Source organism: Trichoplusia ni, chromosome 13 (assembly GCF_003590095.1).
Source record: "Trichoplusia ni isolate ovarian cell line Hi5 chromosome 13, tn1, whole genome shotgun sequence".
Classification (NCBI taxonomy): domain Eukaryota; kingdom Metazoa; phylum Arthropoda; class Insecta; order Lepidoptera; family Noctuidae; genus Trichoplusia; species Trichoplusia ni.
This window is the reverse complement of record NC_039490.1, coordinates 3,775,856-3,797,342: the sequence shown is the minus strand read 5'-3', so window position 1 is coordinate 3,797,342 and position 21,487 is coordinate 3,775,856. Positions and strand designations below refer to the sequence as shown.

The 21,487-nt window shown below is 36.3% G+C and overlaps 3 protein-coding genes across 11 annotated transcripts in view; 1 reads left to right on the top strand and 2 right to left on the bottom strand.

Annotated features, from left to right (window-relative positions):
- Positions 1-21,487, bottom strand: part of LOC113499834 (AF4/FMR2 family member 3) — a 169,082-nt gene that overhangs the window by 87,355 nt on the left and 60,240 nt on the right. For 3 of the 8 annotated variants that reach the window (XM_026880390.1, XM_026880396.1, XM_026880395.1), the window contains exons 1-2: positions 18,349-19,101; positions 15,165-15,368 (exon numbers count right to left, since the gene is read on the bottom strand). The exons of 2 other annotated variants lie outside the window; for them this stretch is intronic. In XM_026880390.1, coding sequence (XP_026736191.1) covers positions 15,165-15,220 — 56 coding nt within the window. In that variant the 5' untranslated portion in view covers positions 15,221-15,368; positions 18,349-19,101. Of the gene's footprint in view, positions 1-15,164; positions 15,369-18,348; positions 19,102-21,487 lie in introns of those variants that run through there. 3 more of the 8 variants (XM_026880391.1, XM_026880393.1, XM_026880394.1) reach the window with 3 other exon arrangements.
- LOC113499836 (protein ANTAGONIST OF LIKE HETEROCHROMATIN PROTEIN 1-like) lies at positions 624-6,984 on the top strand. 2 transcript variants are annotated; one of them, XM_026880401.1, is made up of 3 exons: positions 624-4,857; positions 4,953-5,265; positions 6,105-6,984. In XM_026880401.1, exons 1-3 carry the CDS (start codon positions 4,661-4,663, stop codon positions 6,906-6,908), a joined length of 1,314 nt encoding a protein of 437 aa, XP_026736202.1. In that variant the 5' UTR covers positions 624-4,660; the 3' UTR covers positions 6,909-6,984. The 2 variants fall into 2 exon arrangements, with proteins under 2 accessions (XP_026736202.1, XP_026736203.1); XM_026880402.1 differs by having other exon boundaries at positions 624-5,265.
- On the bottom strand, positions 5,280-9,461 carry LOC113499838. The gene is made up of 2 exons (XM_026880403.1): positions 7,021-9,461; positions 5,280-6,069 (listed from the first exon to the last, which is right to left on the bottom strand). The coding sequence occupies exons 1-2, from the start codon at positions 7,369-7,371 to the stop codon at positions 5,326-5,328; spliced, it is 1,095 nt and encodes a 364-aa protein (XP_026736204.1). The 5' UTR covers positions 7,372-9,461; the 3' UTR covers positions 5,280-5,325.

The window sequence follows — 21,487 nt, the reverse complement described above, 5'->3', positions numbered from 1 at the left end:
TACCTACAAAAATTGAAGACTAAACTTATGGATTTTATTAGCATAATTATATAACAATCTGTTTCGCAAATATAAATCGCACTTGAACCAGTATAATTTTATATCATAAACAAAAAGTCACTATCGCAGCTTAAAATAAAACGATAAAAAAATATGAATGAAAAACGTAAAAATCAAAACGTATTTTACGATTCAACAAATATAAATCCATTTCGCTTACGCTCCAAACTATTGTTTAACGGAATCGCAACGTTATCGTAAAAATCGCAAAACTGAATATTTAATTAAAAGGAGAAACGGCATGCGTTTGTTTTTGTATAACTATTCATCTATACTAATATATAAAGCTGAAGAGTTTGCTTGTTTGTTTGAACGCGCTAATCTCAGGAACTACTGGTTCAAATTATTTTCGTGTTGAATAGACCATTTCTCGAGGAAGGTTTTAGGCTATATACCATCACGCTGCGACTTATAGGAGCGAAGATACAATGGAAAATGTGGGAAAAAACAGGGAAAATTATTCATCTTGGAGGGCTTCCGTTCAAAAATTCCTAACTTATATCTTCTAACCACACGGACGATGTCGCGCGCAACAGCTAGTTATTTATAAACACTCAACAGTCTGTTTTATAAAAAATATTTCAATTTTTACGCGTGACTTGTTTAATTAAAGTATGAACGTGGTAAGTTGATTATTACTCCAAGTATTTATTGCATTATTGTCCTGATACCGAGCGTAAAATGGCCGACTTAATTCAGATTTTTTTGATCTACAATAATCAACTAATTAACCTCATTCCAACCTTATTTAACGTCGTTTAGTAGGAATACATAATTTAAAATTATGGCTTTTCATTGTTTTGAGGAAAAATCATTATGACCTTTAAACGAATGGCTTTAATAGCTATACATAAAGATAAAATTGGAATATCTGTTGGTAATATTGAAATAGGCGTTTCTACTACCTGCATGAATATACACAAATAATTAACATTCTTGTCGCTGCGATCATTCTAATATAACATTTAAATATACCATAGGTTAAATACCACGCGAACGAAGTCGCGGGGACAGCTAGTATTAAATACGTATTGAAGTTCTCGCTAAATGCTCACAGTATCACCATCGCCGCGCCATTCGGTCGCTTTCCAACAAGATAAGAAGTACAAACACTACATCAGAGCGAGTGCTTTTAACAGCCGACATACTTGCATATGCAATGGGAAAAGTCAACGTTGCAGCCTTAAAGATAATTAAGAAATATTTATGTTCATAGATGCTAGTTAAACAACAAACAAACGCCTTTACGTGGAAATTGTTACCACACCATTAGAATGAATGTTTTATTTTCATTTTATTTCACATAACGCGTTAAGTCTCAATCTTAGCATAGATTGTACATAAATTACACTAAGAAACAAAACAAATAAACGAGATCGAGACACAAACATTTTTATTTCTTGGTGGGAATCGAACTCATGACCTCCATTATAGCAGACAGTCTTACTAACCACTTGACCAACAGAAAAGTCTTATTACAATAATTTAAAAAAATCCTAAACTTTAATTTTTTCTAAAAGTATCTTGAAAAATCGAAACAAACAAGTATTTATACCACAGGGCGGTTAGCGGTTGATAACAAAACTTTGTTTAAGAGTCCCTCGTCATCCGAAGGACAAACTATTTTTGCCCTGACAGGTAGTTCTCTAGGGTTACATAACGAATTACTACTTTCCTTTGTTATCCAATAACTCCCAAGCGAGCAATATTATTCAACAAATCTAGAACGTTGAAAGACAATTAACATAACATGTTTTTGTAATAATTATAACATTTTAACGCGGAAATGATCTACATTAACAAGTCATTAATTCGATGGCCATCATAAAGATTTACAGTTCGTTCTTGTGAATATAAAAACTTTATAACGTTTCTAATAAATAAAAAACAAAAGTCCTTCCACCTTTTCTGTGAAAAATAATTCGTTATAACAAACCGGCGCCACGCCTATACAAGAGCGACTCTTTGCGATTGCGAGGTTGTTGGGTCGTTGACATATTTATTTTTCAGAGGGCATTTTTATCACTGGCCGATAAGTATTAGCGCCATTGTTATAAGCGCTTGTTGGAATGATTTGCTACAAAACACGTAAGTTGTGTCTTGACAAGCTGAGCGTCGCCCACACGGCCGGCGAATTGAAATTCTCACAATAGAAAAATTCTCAGTACGAGTAGGTACATGGTCGTGGGCGTTATACAGACATTTTAGCGTTACTGAATGGGGATTCCGCCCTTGTACACGCGCGGTCTGTAGTAATTATAAAACCATTTGTATAGACTCGCCGATTAACGTAGAGAGTAGAGCGCTCGCTTCGCAAAACGAAACAATTTTTTTTCTCCTACACTTTTAAATGTAGATCCGTTTTTAGATTCAGAAGTGAATGACTCCTAAATAATATCAGATCATTATTTCGTGTTGAGAATAAATAGGTAGGTTTCGTATTTATAAGTTCAACTGAGTCTTCTCAGAATTTGTTTCGGATTGTAATTGGAAAACAGATAGTCCAAAAATAAAAGGGTAATAAGTCATGAGAGTTCAGTTAGACATTTGAGACTAGTAGAGGCGTGTACGGGGAAACCATACGTTAGCATGGATAATCTGATTGTGCAATTAAGTTCACTTGCTAATGAATAATCAATGCATTTGTATGCAACATACTTAAAAGAAAATGTTAGCATTTTTCTTCATTGAATAGTCGAATATTATGTCACTGTACGAAATATAATGAGCCGAGAGAACAGTTCCCACAGAACTGTGACATGATGACATTATAAGATTGAGATAAGATCCATTCAGAGACGGATGTATGAGAAGACAATTCGTGGAAGTGTGGCTTTGAAAATATGTTGGAATTGCTAATTAAAGTATGAAATTCTCAAATATACAAATAAAATAATTGGGATAAGGGCAGGGGTGATGATGAATGATGATGATGATGATGATACTAATTAAAGTATGACTTGAATACCTATACCTTTATATATCTCTTTGGATGTAATGACTGGATATCCTCTTTTTAACGTTTGCTTCCCGTTTTACCGACACTGTAACCTATGCTACTACAACACATCATACTTAGTATATACCTACATAGTTAAGCACAACGAGACCTTACATTTTATGTAATTCCTTTAACGTCACTCACATAAACTTAATAGTCTATTATTTACCGAGAAATCTCGTATAGAGTTTAGAATAACTCGAAATTACGCTCATAATTTTTATTATACTAGTTTCTTTGAATTCCTGAGTAATGAAAACATGGTCTTTGGTCTTGGAGACAATATGGACGTTTCTGAAAATTCAAACCGTAAGGACTTCGGCTGGTACCTGCGAATTCTGGGAGCTCCGTTATCTTTTTCATCCGAAATGACATCGTTAGCGGCCACAACAAATAAAGAAACAAGGAAATATGCACTCGTGGTATTCTTTCTTAAGAATTTCAGTTTCGTTGCATTATTGTTTAATTACTTTTTCAAAATAATTATTAACATTCGCTGTGGCGCGCATAATGTCAAAGGGTAAAAATGAAAGTTTGGCATTCATATCATACATTTTATTTTAATATGAATGCATCCAGTGAATTTTAGTCAAAGCCCCAAAGGGTATAAAACACAACCGAATAAACCTAAGCGCTATCACTACCTCAAATTGGTATTTCAAAATAAAACAAAGATGAAACAAATTCGTGAAAGCAATTTATAAAAACTGTGAATTTCGGCGAAGCCACAAAAGTGCCTGCAGGTAAATAGTTAAACACATCGAACTAAGTTCAAGTTTTCATAATTTATCAACACAATTCAAATGGGTTCAACGGAAAATGAAAAAGCGAATTGTACTGTCGCCTTTGTTTGAGAGTAGCAAGTGCTGGAACTAATGTTTTTATTACCCTGTAATCAATAGAATAGATCAAATTGTTGACTGCCAATACAAACCACTTCTTCTACAGCGGGTCTGCTGGTAGAGACTCTTGTACATCATAATATATTTTTTGTTGTGTTATTTACTATTTTGTCTGTGACAGAAAAATTTATTCTATTAATATTTTAAATAGTAATAACGAAAAAAACAACGAGGCTGGCGTATATTTTAAAATACACATGGAATTTCCAGATTCGAGAGCTGCTTAAACCTTAAACAACTCGCTCGCTTAGTGTCACAGGTTAATTAATTTACTCTTTTTATTTCAAATCATTAATTAATACATCTACTTTCAAAGAATAAATATTAAATGGGTCCAAATGCTCTGTTTTATTACCCTTTTAAGTGTAATGCACGAACGGCGCCAGCGTTCATTACAGGTGATCTCAGTATATCGAGAAAGAATCTTTATTGAGAGACAAGATTTTATTTCTGAAGATCGTAAAACCGTCAAATGTAATAGACAATCTCCAGTCCTCAAAAGCCAAAGGGGGCAGGTATCACAAACATTAGGTAACTCTCATTTGAACAGCGCAAATGTAAAGTAAATGAGCATAGCTACATTTGACATCACGGTAAGCGTTCGCCGGCAAATAATTTAAGCCTCGTTTACACTCAGCCGTTTCACCTGCGACTCGCGCTGCCGGAAATATTGCCGCGGCAGCGTTGACGCGAGTGAATGCTGTTTACACTGAACCCTCATACTTCTTTTACCGGGCAACTGGCAATCATGGCTGACGTTGAGATTGTTGCGGCGACAGCTGTATGTCTGCTTAGTGTTATGAATTACGTAAACGTTTTAAAAATAAATTTAAAAAAAAGACGCTATCGCCAAAGAAGATGGTGGATGAAAAAAATTCATCAAAATCGAACGACGTAAGTACTCACAATAACTTCCTATAAGTACATCAAACACTTCGACGATATGAATGATGAATAATCTTACCTACCTACCTATGTTTTTGTTACAGAAACAGCATGAATACTTTTTTTATGGAGTTGACTTCCGAAGATGGCGGCGAGTTTTCTAACTTTTGCAGAATGTCATCTTCTGATTTTGAATTGTTGTTACAAAAAATTGGACCTATGATTGAAAAACAGCAAACCAGACTGCGAATGCCCATACCAGCAAAGATACGTTTGGCATTAACATTACGATATTTAGCAACGGGGGATAGTTATAAAAGTCTCCACTACTTATTCAAGGTTTCTACACCAGCCATTTCGCAAATTATTCCTGAAGTATGTCAAGCTATCAACTCTGTTCTCAAGGACCAAATTAAGGTGAGTAATAAAAGTATTTTAAAATTATGTTTTATTATATTCAAATAAAATAATTATAATTCAATTCTGGCTAGCATCCCAGTAGGCTCTTTCTATCACATTCATTTGGTTTTGAGGTGTAACACGTCTTTCCGGTAATCTGGACAGTACTCTTGGTGGCAAGACATATTGTGTTGATGAAGTTTGTAGCATCATTTGGCGTGGAGAAGCTGAAATGTCATTATTTTCCTGGCTTATTTCTCTGATCTCTACTGGTGTGTCAGACTGTACCGTTGGTTGAATATAAACAAGTTGAGATTGTTGAATCGGTGGGTTTGATGTGATTTGATAATCTGAATACTGTGATTGCGATGACGTTACCGATGAACGATTTGAGAAGACACTTGATGGTCGATCAACTTGATGGTCGATGGTTGGATAAGGATTTTGCAAAAATAACCCATCTATTTGGTACATAATTCTTCCCCGCATTGACTCGGGATATTTTCGTAATCTTTTAGCTAAGAGTTTCGCGTAAAGATCACACTCGTCTTCATTCTTTTCACTTGTATGAGTATTTTTATCTTTTAACACTTGGTTCAAAGTGTCTAAAGTCTGAGATATTTTATTTTGAGCCTCATCTATGTCAAGGATTGGTCTTTTTTTGCCTTTTTTTGGCCTATTATATACTGGTGTCGATGATGGGTCTGCCTGTGATGGCGAAGGAACTGACTGTGACGGCGAACTGATTTGCTGGTATGGTAGTGGTGATTGAAGTAGCGGTTCGACATCTGGAGATTGTGCCTCATGCTCAGCTTGATAATTCTGAAAATTTTAATAAATATATTTTTCTGTTTCAGTTACCACAATCACCAGCGGAATGGTTATCTATAGAAGCGGGATTTAGGAGGAAATTTCCTCGATGTGTCGGAGCTATAGATGGGAAACATATTGTAATTAAATGTCCACCACACAGTGGCTCACAATATTACAACTATAAGCATACATATAGCATCATACTAATGGCTCTCGTTGACAGTGAATACCGTTTTATTTTTGCTGATATTGGTGGTCAGGGGCGCATTAGTGATGGAGGAATTTTTCAGACCTGTTTACTCATGCAAAAAATTAACACAGGCACTATAAATTTGCCACCAGACGCGCCCTTACCCGGAAGAGAAATTGATGTACCTTATGTATTTCTTTGTGATGGAGCTTTTGCAATACATAAACATATAATGAAACCCTTTCCTGGAGATCATCATTTTAACACAATGGAACGCACTTTTAATAACAAACTTTCAAGTTCTCGTATCATTGTAGAAAATGTCTTCGGTATTTTAACAACTGTCTTTCGAATATTTAAAAAACCAATCGAAATCGATAGAGAGAATGTACCAACAATAACAATGACCTGTATTTTATTACATAATTTTTTAATAAACAGTAGAACCTCTAGTAACATTTACGCTCCCCAAGGAACTTTTGATTCCGTAGCTGACGGAGTAAATATTGATGGCTCTTGGAGACAAAATCAACCCAACCCAGACAATTCAGCCCTTAGGCCAATACCGCGTGTACCAAGACGCGCATCTAGAGACATTTATGAAATTCGATCTGAATTTGCACATTATTTTCATAATTTGAATACAGAAAATAACTAAATAGTAGTATTAAGTAAGGTGTAATAATCATCTGATTAAAATAATGTAATAATACTTTTAATAAAAAAAAATACTATAAAAAGTGTTTTAATTATTGAATGTAGGTAGTTACCCTTTGTTCCGTGTTAATTGTTTCTTCCACGTCATACAGTGTGCCTAAAAATCTTTCCATAGTTTCAAAAGGAAACCATATTGGCTGAAACACATCATCAGCACCTGCTCCGGAACGTATAGACGCTTTCTTTTTCTTTAAGAGTGGTCGAAATGTAGCCATAAGTGATTTCTTCTTCGATTTTAGCTCTTCTATTGGAGTATTGTTCATTTGAGTACTGATGCGATTCCACGCATCGTGTACTTTATGCTTCATTTTATGATTTTTATCGCGTGGATCCCATATTATTCGTTCACTTTCATACAACTCCAAGAACTGTATTACTTTTTCATTACTCCAATCTAGCGACATAGTAAATGCTGGCGTATAGAATTGGACAGAGAATTGAAAAGCAACACGTCACTCCGCTCAGAACGCCGGGCGACAAGTGAGCGAGAGGGCTGAATGTAAACACACGCTGCAACTCGCGCTGCCAGTCCTTTGACTCGCGCACGAAAAACCGACAATCAAGGGAGCGCTGGGCAGCGCGAGTGGCTGCGGCAATAGCATGGGAAGTATCGTGTTTACACTCTCGCGCTGCTCACTTCCCTGCTCACTTCCCTGCCCACTCAGGCTGAGTGTAAACGAGGCTTAACGGTTGGTAGAAACGTTGCGTAGTAACCTGACAACTAAGTACTCGAGACAGCGGTAAAGCAAGTACCAACAAGTACCAAATATACGTGAACCGAGTACGACTACAGGATGCATTAATTGTACTCATTTCACAATCTGTTTAGCGATTTTATTGGATAAGTTGGTCACGTGTGCGCCTAGGAGCCGACACTCGATACCTTATTATACAGATAACGTGAGTTAATGCCACACTTGGAACGGATAAAACTACGAGAAATAAGATACACGCATTTAAATGTGAATATAGACAGCGAGTGCGCCATTTATTATACCGACTGTGTATTTTACATTCGAGTTTCATTTTCAATGGTCTTATCTGATTTGGTATTTAAACGACACGATGTGTTTAATTTAGTTTTAATCACTACAAATGAGGTTTTTGTCTTGAAGCAGCTTTGACCCTTAAAGTACCTGGTGGGCAAGAAAGTCGGTCAAGATGAAGAGTTTCAATTAAGGAATGCTTTCTTAATTGCTTCAGTTTCAGAAGTAGTCATACAAACAGCTCATTGAAACGTTTGAGTCGAGTTCAAACTTAACTTTGTTGCAGTCTCACACTTTAAGAATGATTACGTAAAACATTCAGTGTTGCGAACACAAACATCCGACTTCGAATTCCTCTGCATTGTTGGATATTCGGTAAAACTGGTGTGCGGATCACATAACTAGATAAAATATGAATGGTAATTTCCTACAAAGATTTGTGTGCGAATAAGTATGTAATACAGACTAAACAATGGCAAAGAGATACTCCTTTAAAAGTTCCCACTGAATCAGTTTCCCTTTTTCGTCGTAAATTTTGTAGTAGTCTTCAAAAATTTATTAAACGAAATGTTCCCCAGTTTCTTTGAACGTTAAATTTAATTTACCAAGGTAGAGGGCACGTTATTGGTTTAAATATTTTGTTGTTACAAGGAAACGAGTTTCGGCGAATTGAGAGATTCTAATGAGCATAAAGGGAGTTGCCACTTTATTCGAATTTATTTTGAGAATAAATAATTTACAAACTTAACATTTCAACTGTCACAGCTGTATGAAGAATGATACAAAATGATGTTCCATTAAAAAAAACAATGAAATATCAAACGGTAATGATCGTACGCTATTGATATCAATACCTCTAATAGAGATGGGCTAATTAACATGCTAACTAGTTTAATTGGCTCCTCTATATTACGGATGATATTCACAAAGATTTACATAAATTAACTGAGCACAATCGATTCTTAATTGCTGCAATTGAGATTCCGTTTCAACGTCCACATGGACAATACGAACTCAGGAATATCTTTAAAAAAAATAAAAACCTTTTTTTTATTTTGTGCTTTGAATTATTATTATACTAGCCGTCGCCCACGGCTTCGTCTACGCAGATATCTGTTGTCGCTGTAAAGCTTAAACCTTTTCGAAAAAAAAGTGCACTATGTATTTATTCCGGGCTTATAATGTACATATATCTATACCACATATAATCAAAATAAGTTCAGTAGTTTTTGCGTAAGAGAGTAAGAAACATCCATACATATTCAAAAACTTTCTTGTTTATAATATTGGTAGGATATTCATTACAAAGAAATGGGTGTGTTACCAGACATTTTGTGCACATATCTGTGTCATATAGGCAATCACCCAGACCGTAAACAAACATCTGTAGGCCTTACAAATATTTACTCCTGGAGTCGACCCAGAGTACAGCTAGTCTAAAGTCTGGATAGCAACATAACAAACACCTTATCGATATGAAGCGTATATTATCTATACTAATATATAAAGCTGAAGGGTTTGTTTGTTTGTTTGAACGCGCTAATCTCAGGAACTACTGGCCAAAAGTTTTAAATAGTCCATTCATCGAGGAAGGTTATAGGCTATATACCATCACACTGCGACTAATAGGAGCGAAGATACAATGGAAAATATGGAAAAAAACAGGGCAGATATAAATCATAACTTATATCTTCTAACCACGCGGACGAAGTCGCGGGCAACAGCTAGTATAATAAATAACAATCAAAATAAATAAATTGTACAATTATATCCTTCAGTTGTTAGAAACAAACCAAATCAAACGGTAATCGAATATGATCATTGCTGCTTTTAACATTTCCGAATATAGGCAAAAATACTTTCTGCAAGCACGGGTATACAAGAATCATTTTTTTTTTCAAGTTGGAAACAGCAGCATTTTAATTCCCAGCTCATTTAAGAACAAACATCAAATCACTACAAGCTACTATTAACTGTAAACGTTTTATCGAAATAGTATTTCACTTACGTATCGAAGAGGATACAACTAGCCGTCTCCTTAATGTAATCCCATAGCCAGAGGCGCTGTTTGCAATACACAAAGGGATCGAGCGGTCTATATTATATAGGGAAACCACACCGCACATCTATCTCCTATAATTACTGGTACACGTGTATTCTCCCCTCTTCCCTTTTATGAGTCCCGGGGCACCGTGGCTGATAACATTCCTTTTCTTTCACACTATGATAGGTGAGCAGAGTTCACAGGTACTTAAAAACTGTTATGTGAAGTCGGACTCGTTATACACAGGTTTCCGTTAAATAGACTGAAGATAAATCGATTTGCAAAAAAATAATTGACTATCACATTGATGACCGAACCAACGTTTCTTAATCTCGATTTTGACCGATATTTGTCATTATTGGAAATAAATATTTTGTAAAATAACAACTTTTCTAGTTCAGTCTGATGACAGACGGACAGACAGACAGCGGAGCCTAAGTAACAGGGTTCTGTTTGTAGTCCTTGGACAAGGAAACTAAAAAACCTACAAGGCGTTAGTCGTAGCATTCGATACTGGTATAAAACTATTTCCTATTGTTCTTGTAGCACATTACTCGGCCAGTCTCACAATTGTTGGCGTTGTGTTCCTAGGATCGAGTTACACAGTATTCATATACTAGGTACTAAGAAGGTTAATTCGAGCCACTTCCAATTCAGCTTATTGGATTATCGCGCGCTCACTGCGGCGCATATAGGGTACGGTTGGCAAATAAACCTTGTGTGTGTACTACGCTTTATTTCTGCGAATATATATGGAAGTTACTAGAAACCTACAGACTAGACACTAGACAGGTAATGCTGCCATTTAGTATATTTAAGTATAAACTAAAATTGATATGAAGATCTTTATTGATAATAAGAAGTCAAACAACCATCTAATTTCACTAATCCATGCTATACAGGATGACAGATAATACAGGATGTTTTGAAAGGAGTGAGTGTTAATCCCATCCGATTTACGATATAAATTGAAGAGAAACACTTATAGCTAACAGTAAGAAGCGGAGACCACATCCTGAGAAAGATCTGATGTTTACGAGCATAACCATAACATAAATTAAATACAACCATTAAATATACAGACCGTACTTAGTTACAAATGCAAAGCAAACATCAACTATCATAATCAGTTTGTAATTGATACTGAGATAGTTAACCTACGTGACAAGTTTGAATATCATATTGTCAGATGTGATATATCAAGTGAGAGAGACTTATAAGCAGGAAGAGGAGATCGAAAACAGGCTTGTATGGGAAACCATTTATTGAAAAAAAACAAATGATATAAAAACAGAAATTAAAATGGAATAATTACACTGTTAAAGTCGTAGGTACGAATGTTCAGTACAGCAGTTCCTTAAAAGGAAGGTAGGGGGTACTTTCACCCCTACTATTTTTAAATGGCTCGTCCGTTTTTATCAATCTGCTCTAAGAACACTATAAAAGAGCTATGATGCCGCAGAGAGACAGACACAGCTAAATTATAAAAGCCCAATTTATTGCGTCGGGGGTCAAAAAGTGCAATCAAAATAAATTCAAAAGAAACCTCAGACAGATACTTAGCGTCTAGTAAACAAATACATGCAACGTAAACTAGCTATGTTAATCAATTTGTCGGTAGCCCGGCGTCTAGCTCGCCAACTGTTTGCACAAGTCGCCAATGTTGACAATTTGTGAACACCGAACGTCGTATTATGACTTATGACTAATATTGTGCACGCTAATAACTAGCACAAACGTTCGGCTACGTGACGTAACCAACAACAACATATAAATAATAAGCTACAACTAGAAGCTACGTCGTGTAGGTGCACGAATATTCTCTGATTATTTCAAAATCTCTGAAGCTAAGACACTGAAAATATTTGGATATTTTACTTTATAAAAGAAGGAATTTACTTATTAAGGAGAATATTAGACTTTCGGATGACAGTTATTTTATTCATGAGAGACTTTTTTCTGTTATTTCATGACGCAAATGAGTAATGTTTTTTCAAGACTGCGGTCTTTTAAACAAATTAGTATAAACTGAGCTCTCAACGTTACTAGTAAAATAATCAAAAATGTTATAGGAGAAAGTAACTAGGGAACAAAACAAAACCCAATGTGGCGTTTAAATCAAAACCAAACGTGTATCTTTTTTTTTAGACAAACTGGCGTAGGAAGTGCAAAAATTAGATTTTTTTGCCAAACCAATAACTGAAGTAGGTATGGGAGATAGTTGCATGACATCATTCGGGTTACGCGAACAAGATGTTTGATGACATGGCCTGATAGAGGTACTCCTTCAGGTCTATTGACGTCTAGGAGTTCATAAAGACAAAGAAATTGTTATACTGGCTTCCGTGCGGAGTTTCTCTCGACCAGATGTGGGATGTACTTGTAGCGGCAAGAGTAGCAAAATGCTTTCTCGGGATCAAACTCCGTTTACAGTCATATCGAAATTGGTCCAAGAATTTAGTAGCCAGTTGTAAACGTTACATCTGGACAAACGAACACTCATCAGCCTGTAAGATATTTTCAATAATGTGGGTTCGAACAAATCTTCGTGAGATATACAAAATGATAGGCGTTTATATTTACTTTATAAAATGGATTATTAATTACACCATTAAAATTCCAACCGCAACTTCTTCAAAGGAAAACATCAAAATTCAAATTAATATCTGTCCTCATTGAAGTAAAAGTCAAATCGTTACAATATCAACCTCGACTGATGGAGCGGGCAAAAAGTTGGTTAACAATTCACACCGAGCGAGACAGGTACTGAGGACCTACCAGCACCTTTATTTTTTTATAAGGCTATATTCTAACTGCTGGGCAAAGGCCCTCCTTTCCTCTCAAGGACAAGTGCCTGCCAATCGTTCGTGTACCTACATGTAAAGCGCATCACGCCATCTTCGCCTGGGTCTGTCTCCTGATCTTTTAAGGTTTTGGGGAATTCAGTCTGTTGATATCTTGTCTGACTTTTGATAAAATTGACTTATGTTCGCTCGGAATAACATTTTAAAAACCTCCACATAAAGATTAAACTCTTCGAAGAGAAAATAAACATATTAAATGTCCAACTGTTACGGTATCCCTATCTTAGAATATCAATCTATAATAAAGATAAAGTTTGTGCGATGGCGGTAAAGATCAAAAATTGAATTTGAAAATATCTTTTGGAATTTGATAGCGAGTAGGAAGAAGGGATGATCTTTAAGAGTTTCTTTTTGCGCATCGGCAAAAGTGCGGGTAACCGCTAGGCAGAGCAAGATTAACATATATTACTGGTACTTGAATCAAAATTCCGTATTAACTGACCGTAGATGGATAGACAAATAATTTCTGTCTACAATTGATTCGGTGGTAGACATCGCATGATACAAGTACATAAAACCGGATAGGTTTTATGTGTTGGCAACATGCATATTGTTAGTAAACCCGTATATAATATGATAAGTAATCACTTAACATTTGTTGATAAGAATCGGCCTCTCGATGGAAATAACTTACGCTTTTAATAGACGTAAACGATATATCTATGTTACTGGTTTGCTTATTTGTCTCGACAAGACTTAACTAATAAAATGAAAGTAAGTTACTGCATTAAAATTAGGTACTACTATTTCCCTTTTTTAAACGGAGCCAGGATTTCTAAATTTAAAACTCTACTATCTTTCCGAAAATTTTATAATGTATGTTTTATTGTTAAAATAGGCTTCAAAATCGGATTAGGCACCGAGAAGCGATGATATCAAAAATAAACATATACACACATACATACATAACTTAAAATAATATACTCAACTTCTTGTACAGTCGTAATAAAAACAATCTGTCATCGCAAACAAACAATACAGCCAAAAAGATTTCGACTTAATTTTTTAAAAGGGTTGCCACGAATTTACATTAAAGCCGCTATAAAAGAAAATAAAACCTCAAACTCCGGTTAACTGTCTTTGCTAGGGTATTAATTATGTGCATACTTTTGTTGCAGAAACCGCCCGTGTTCATACTAACACAGGGTTATTTAAAACCAGCTACGTCAGTTTCATAGTTTGGATTATTTTTGTACACAAATTCATTTGACTTTATTTTCTCTTTAACAGAACAAATTGTTGTCGTTTTTCATGGATTATTTTAAATATTACGTATTTACGTACTATTAAGGAGATAGAACCAGCTTGGATAAATAGATTGCAAATAGGGGCGAGTTTAATCTAAATATAAAATCACTAGCTTACGAGGGAAACCAGGGCAAATCACTAGCAAGTAATAAATAACGACGACACGACGAGTTTGCAGGAAATTAAAAAAAAACGTCCGAAATCGCCGACCGTCCGTGACCCAGCAAAACGGCGTCACATGTATGTTATACTTCGGACGATAGATGTTGCTATCAGGCCTCGGTAGATTGGGTAAGCATTTTTTTTTAATAAATTGTATTTTTATAGTGTACTATGAAGTTGTAAAACCTAGATATTTCGCTTGACAATCTATGGCAAAGACAAAAAAAGAGCAGGTTCCTAATCTATATTAATATGTAAAACTCAATAGTTAGTTCATTTGTTGCTTTAACGCAATAATTATAGATACAACTGCTCCAATTTGGAAAATTCTTTTAATGTTAGATAGCTTCTGAGGAAGGCTATATTATGATAAAATATGAGATATAAACGGGGAGAGCTTTTATGGTTGTATTTATTGACGCACTAACAGCGATGCAAGTAAGACTTCCAACAAAATTTCTTACTCCCCTCTATGAAAGCTGGTTTTCACTTAATTAAATCTAACCACAACTGAGCGTGGTTCTTGGTAAACATAGTCACAGCTGAGATATACCAAGAAGTCACCAAGTTCTCCTAGAACCGGTACAAAAATAGCTGATGTACGTTGGCGACAAGTTAATAGGCCTAAAGGTTAAAGGTAACCTTACTAAGTGATGAACACACTTGGTAAGGCAAAGGTGGGCAAATTCCTATATTATATTTGAATAATATTTGATCACGGACTATTAACACATATTTGCGGGATCGCCTTACTAGTTTCAGCATTGATCACCATGACACTAGTCGGGCGATTCCGGTAAATAGGCGAGAGTAAATCGTTATCAAATAATTCGTTATGAATCTGTCTCACAGAATATTATAAATAAATAATTAAATATATAAAGATATCTTACCCAACGCCTCCGTTCAGGGAGGTGACCAGGCCGGGCCTCTCATAACACAAATGCATACCAGCAATGTCTGCTGTACACTTATCAATTATTGTAGTTTATATCACTGTTTCACTACACAACACAATGTTACCGTTTAATCCACTCCACGAACGAACATTTTTGATTGAAAGTTTCATCCATCAATTCACACTGATAGTTTGGCTACTGCGAAACAAAATTATTAGTTGCGCGAAATGTTAATCGGTAGAGTCTATTGCGATTTAATCGATTCATGTCATGTAACACTCGATTGCCGTAATCGATTGATATTTAAAACAAATTAATAGCCGTAGGGAACACTCGAAACGTTTCTCTGACGTACCTTTGAACTATTTTATTGAAGTAAATCTCCTAACAAATAATTACCAGAACAAATAAGGACCAAATTCGCTGTAACAAATCTTTTAATCGTCTGCAATTAATTTTAATTGTTTGTAGGAAATTGGCGGCGATTAAGTTAAGAAAAACTAACAATGTACTGACGCTGGCGCAATGTTTGTTTTGACGTAATTTAGCAAAATATATAATCATGATTTAAATAGCATGCGAGTAACCTTGTCACAGTTGTTACTTATCTGACCTTGTAGAAATTGCTAATTAAGGGCATGAATAGATATATGTATATTTTTGCAAAAGTACCTCATGGAATTTGAGCACAACACCCGAAAGATTATTATGATAGATAATGAAAAATTGTTAATAGCTTTCAAGGATGTCGGAGTGCCTTTTAATTTACGTAAAGTGAGACAGCTATCGTCTGACAAAAGTACGATATTAAGCGATAATGGATTACAAATTTTGTGGGAGGTTAGGATAATCTTAATTAACAATAGAGCCGTTCGCGTGCTTCACGATGGTAAAACAGGTGGTAATTGTGATATATGTGTATGGCAATACATTGCGATAACATCTCTTTATTCCACACACTGTTTTTACTTCAGCATTATGATATAAAACATATGAATAAAGAGCAGGCGTACGTTGTAGTGTTAAAGAAACGATCGCGGGGATTGTGAGCCGGTCAGATGATTAATTGGGAGGCAGTGTGGCGGATACTTTTTGCCTTATTTAGCGAACATCGGGTAAATAGAATGTGGCGGGTATTTTTTCGGCGAGGGTCATGAGGAGCCATTACGCGGGTGTTTTCTCGTGTGATTGATCTGCGCTACCCGCCGCTCTAAAGGAACACTGGATTTATACCGCAGTTCAAGCCAATGGCGTGTTAACGGCATCAATATAATCTGTTTCTATGCGCTCAACAACTGTGAGAAAATAGTTTATGATAATAAATCGTAGTGTCATTCAAATAGCTTTGACACCGTAATCGTAGCCGCATTACTATTCGAGTCGCAAAATTTACATTTTACTTAATAGATACTTGTTTGGACGACCCTTCCTCGGACAGGCGTGGGAAACGCTAGGTCGTGGAACGTACTCTATTTTAATATAGACACGTTGACGTTGACTTTATTTGAATGACAATAGAACAGATTAGACCATGTATGGACAAATGCTAACAGGTAAAGCCGGTAGCAACGCGCGGCAACATAACATATTGCATGTATTTTATGAATGTCTGTCAAGGTCGAGACAGCGAATGCTTGAGCATTTTAAAACTAGTTATGTTTTCTATACGAGCCAAATACTGTGTCCTACATCTGAGGAACATTAACCTAGTTTAAAGTCGAGGTCATATTGTGGTCACCTCGTCACTGGAGTCGGAGAGACAATCTAGTAAACAGACAATGAGTTGACAAATTGTTAGCTCATCAAAAGTCTGCCATAAAATTTCTGGAAATTGTTAAAACTTTGAGAGCAAAATATGAAATCCTTTATCTTTATCCGGTGGCCGTAATAGGCGTCCGAAAGGGATAAATAATGTTGTAGAGAGACATTCTGTTGGATAGTTATTCAGCTTTTACAAGACTATTGAAGATAACCCTTGAGACGTTCGTACCCTCTCCGAGTCCCTGTGGGAAGACCTCAGTTTATCTGTAGATAAGTGTCTCGCACACTGACCACCGGACTCATTTAGATTAGAACCTATTAATATTCAGTCCCTGCAACTAAGGATCTTAAATTGTGTTGAAAGCAATGAATAATTTAAACAAACAAATTGGCATTCGACGTATTCGTTTTGATTTCATGAGCTCGCTTACGGATACTGAAATATGTAATTCTAGAAGTTTCCATGTATAACAGAATAACACTTGATTGTGCAATCAGCAATATTTTATCCTTATTTAGGAAATTGTTACATTAATGTGTTTATTTTCAGATTTTAGATTCATAATCCCAACATTTTCAATTTGTTTCTGATTATATTATTTTTAAATTAAATTTGTAAACTAAGTCCGTTCCATAGACAAAACGCTTTATTATAACCTCAACTTGTGACTCGCTAACTTTGTTGAGAAATCCAACGATTGTCAACAGTTAATACAATAAAAGCACTCGACAAACAAACAAAAATGTACTTAATAAAGATTTAAGTGAACAGTGGTCAAGTCTTTGTGAGGAAGAGTAATGGCGTAGAGCGACACTGCGGCCATCCGAGGAACTAAACTGGATAATAATATTGCCCCGACCACTGTACATAATTGTACCTGAATTAAGTAAAGAGCAAAGGTACTAAATACATTTCCTAACTTCGTTTCTTCTTTATCTTCAAAGTAAATAGTCAGTTAGTTTTTGTCGAGGTTTACCAATGCCAAAAGCATTTTTTTATGCAACTCAGTTTTATTTATCTGAGTTTTATAAATCTTTTGTGCAGATTGGAGGTCTTTTAAATATACGAAGAATAGTAAGTATATTGTACAATGGTAATGTAGGTAGGAATTAATTTACTACTACGACAGCAGGTACTTAAACTTCAATTTATTCAATATTAACCTTGTCAATTAACTTCAAGATCACGATTGCGATAAAGATAGTTCCCACTTGTCTTATTTTAGAAGTTCTGTCTAAAGGAATAACATAAACAAAGCGCTTTCGAACATTGTATAGACAACGGTTTTCTAATTTATAATTGGTTACAGTTTTGAATAGGTATCGTAAATCATAAATTCCCAGTTCCAGCAATCAAGTGCGTCATGCATGAGTCAACATCATGGACATAACATCCGTTGGAGCGGTTCGTTCTTACAAAAAAGCTGATGCGGTTGCGTCGTCAGAGTCAATCCTACGATCCAACACTGCAATCCAAGTGATCACTGGTGGTCCTCGCCACAGATTTCACTGTGACGCCGCACAAACACACAGAGAGGGGCAGCGCGCTGACAACACGCACGCATTCCGTGTCCGAATGCAAAGCGCATCACGATCACCGCTCACGTCCGTGCGAAAACCCGCCAAAAGCGAGTTCCCCGAGTACCTTTGTGAGGTGACTGTGGTAGGAGTAGAATGCGGCGCGCACCGCGTACACGACCAGACGGCAGGCGAGGACGCGCGCGACTGCCGCTCGACGCGGGGCGGGACCGAGCGACGACGCTCGCAGGTTATCGTGAGTCGACTACACAGATAATGATGTCAAAAGTGGATCGGACTAATGCTCTCTATTATGTTGTAAACGTTCCGAATACCCGAACCGTGCCCCCATGCCCAATGTTGCACACTCAGCCTATGCCCTGAGATTCTCATTGATCAATTCAATATTAATATTTTGTCGACCTGAATTTTTGATCTCCATTGGTGCGAACGCTATTGTTATGCAAATGATCGGATCAATTATGTTCACTTCCTTTCCATGAATTAAAATGTTTTTTTTAACTGACTATGCTTGTAATAAAACTGCGTGTTTTCTGTACACGATAAAAATTGGAAAAGCTTTGCTACTTTTTTATTGCTTCTTAAATTATTTTCTTTTGATCTATCAAGCCATGGGAATTTTTATTATATTAAGATTTGGTCTTGAGATTATTAAAAAACAGCACTGATTAAGGCTTTCCTTACAGAAAAATTCAAAAGTATTGCCACGCCTCTGAAAATTGTATCAACAAAGAAGTATTAGCGAAGAATATCACTCATCGAAGTGAGCGCGCGCCCGCCGCTCGGCGCAAAACACCGGCCGTAATTTTTATTGTCCCACGCTGGTCGACCCGCGTTCTGTGTCAACCTAATCTGATTCTTGTCTCAAAACAACAAAACAAAAAGTCGCTTAACACCTCAGCATGCACGCAAAGTATTAGTCAAATCGAATAATGTTGATATTTTGTGGATCCACCAAATGTGTACCGTAACGTGATTGTATTGGAGTCGTTAACGCATTGCTCGCGTTAATATGGATGACACATTTTGTAATTCTGGATTTGATCGGTTTACACGACTTTTAAATCTAGTCGTATTGTTTGTGGTAATAAGGTCGGTTTCGAGTCGACCGGGAGGTGACCGCCGCCTATTTCCATTTAGCCGCGTGCCTCTTTATTTTGGTCGTATTAAGAAGCGAGCTTCGTTTGATGGATGTTTTAGCCAGTTGGGGTTTTTGCATTGGATTTCGTGAAACAGCCGTGACGTGGAGAATGGAAAAGTGTGTTCTTGGCGCTTATCGAGCGCTGCGATAAACACGCTGACGCGCGAGACATTCCAAATGAACATTGTAAACATTAATAAACTTCATTTCGTACATCAACATCAAATCTGATGATAATGAACATGGTACATGTTATGTAACGCTGATCGTTAAACAGCGAGTTAAGTATATACAAAAATAACCACTGACACCAATTAGCACATACTAATAAGGTCCGTAGCGAAACTATTTCAACCAAAACAGCCAATTATATTAGTAAGTACGTTTAAATAACAGGGAACGAGCAATGTAGTCACTGAAAGCGGTAGGTAGTATATTGACCATTAAGTGAATTGCACACGAATAACTAATTCGTTGTGACCCAAATTTGGCGTGACAAGCGGAGCGCGCCTGCGACGGCCGTAGCGGAAATAGGCGGATCATCCCAGGGGAGCGGAGAGGAAACTTTAGGGCAGCCCAGGGAATATACTCGTGGATCAGCTACCAGTTTCTTCTCTCGTCTAAGGTTTCCCTTATAAGCAAGAGGCAGGATTATAAATCAAATTCAAATAGTCAAAATGTAATAATTGACATAAAACATTGTAATAAACTTTCACCTTCTGAAAAGGAAAGTCTTAATGAACTCAGGTCAGTTATCATGCCAATCAACTTAGCCTTCAAAGTAAATAAGAAGCATTAGCGGTCTGAACTTCACTGAAGCAAGCTCGTCCCACTTTAAAATTCGAAGTCACAGACAGTATTCTAAAGTGGTGGAGAGTAAACCCTTAACCTAAACTCAACCCAACCCTGGCTACGCCCAGTCACTACACAAAGAGCTTTTGATAGGTCAAATTCGAGATTGTTTCAGAAACTCCGGTATGAAAGCAAGAGGTGGATTTCACTGGGTATCCCGGTTAAATATGCACGCAAACGACCAACCGCTTTGGAAATTGGCACTCTAGTAAAGAACGATACTGAATGTAGTTCTCCTTAATGTAATTACATCGAGTACAACACGTGGAGCGTCTGTTTACAACTGAATACATAAACAACAGTTCGTTGGAAATCAAATGGCATTAAGACTAGGTGCATGCACTGCAGAAGATTTTAAAGGCTTTTGTGTTAAATAGTTCCTCTAAGCCCATCTTTATTTTTCGGAATATTTCCAAAAACCCGTTTTCGTCAACTTTTTCTTGTTAACAAGGGTTTCTAAGGATTGATCATGGAAAGAAATTCTTTTAACTGCCTTAAAATTCCAATGAACTTAAAGTAAGAAACTAGTTTAAGTGAGCTTTTGAAGCCCGAGGAAGTGCAACTCCCTTGTTATTGCGAACGCCATATAATGAGTATAAATCTCTGCTGTTTCGTGCCTATAAAACTGTATATCAAGAGACAAACTTAGTTAAGAGCCACTTTACATTTAACGGTAACCTAAGTACGTGATTCAAAAGCATTTTATGACAAAAAGCAATCAATATGGACATATGATTTTAGCAGAAGTTATAGATACGATAAAAACGGTGACCTAAATACTGAGGAAGACATGCGAAAAACAAGTTTAAAAGATATTCCTCATACCCTTAACCTATTTCTAGTGAAGGATGACATATTTTAACGAACTGCAAGTCAATGAAATGCACTAATACGGGATGCAGATAGCCTGCTTTGTGATAAGCTTCATATTTATTTTGTTGGACAAAGTTTAAGCACACCCAAAAAACTGAAAGAAGTTCTTATAATATCCTCTTACCCGAAGATACATAAAGCTATTAAAATT

What these genes read in the sequence shown, in the direction of transcription:
- LOC113499836 (XM_026880401.1), top strand. Translation starts at nt 4,661, where the DNA reads ATGCTGTTTACACTGAACCCTCATACTTCTTTTACCGGGCAACTGGCA. An exon ending in ATTCATCAAAATCGAACGAC is followed by an intron (nt 4,858 to 4,952) that starts GTAAGTACTCAC and finishes TTTTTGTTACAG; the next exon opens with AAACAGCATGAATACTTTTT. An exon ending in TTCTCAAGGACCAAATTAAG is followed by an intron (nt 5,266 to 6,104) that starts GTGAGTAATAAA and finishes TTTCTGTTTCAG; the next exon opens with TTACCACAATCACCAGCGGA.
- LOC113499838 (XM_026880403.1), bottom strand. Translation starts at nt 7,371, where the DNA reads ATGTCGCTAGATTGGAGTAATGAAAAAGTAATACAGTTCTTGGAGTTG. An exon ending in CAATTAACACGGAACAAAGG is followed by an intron (nt 6,070 to 7,020) that starts GTAACTACCTAC and finishes TAAAATTTTCAG; the next exon opens with AATTATCAAGCTGAGCATGA.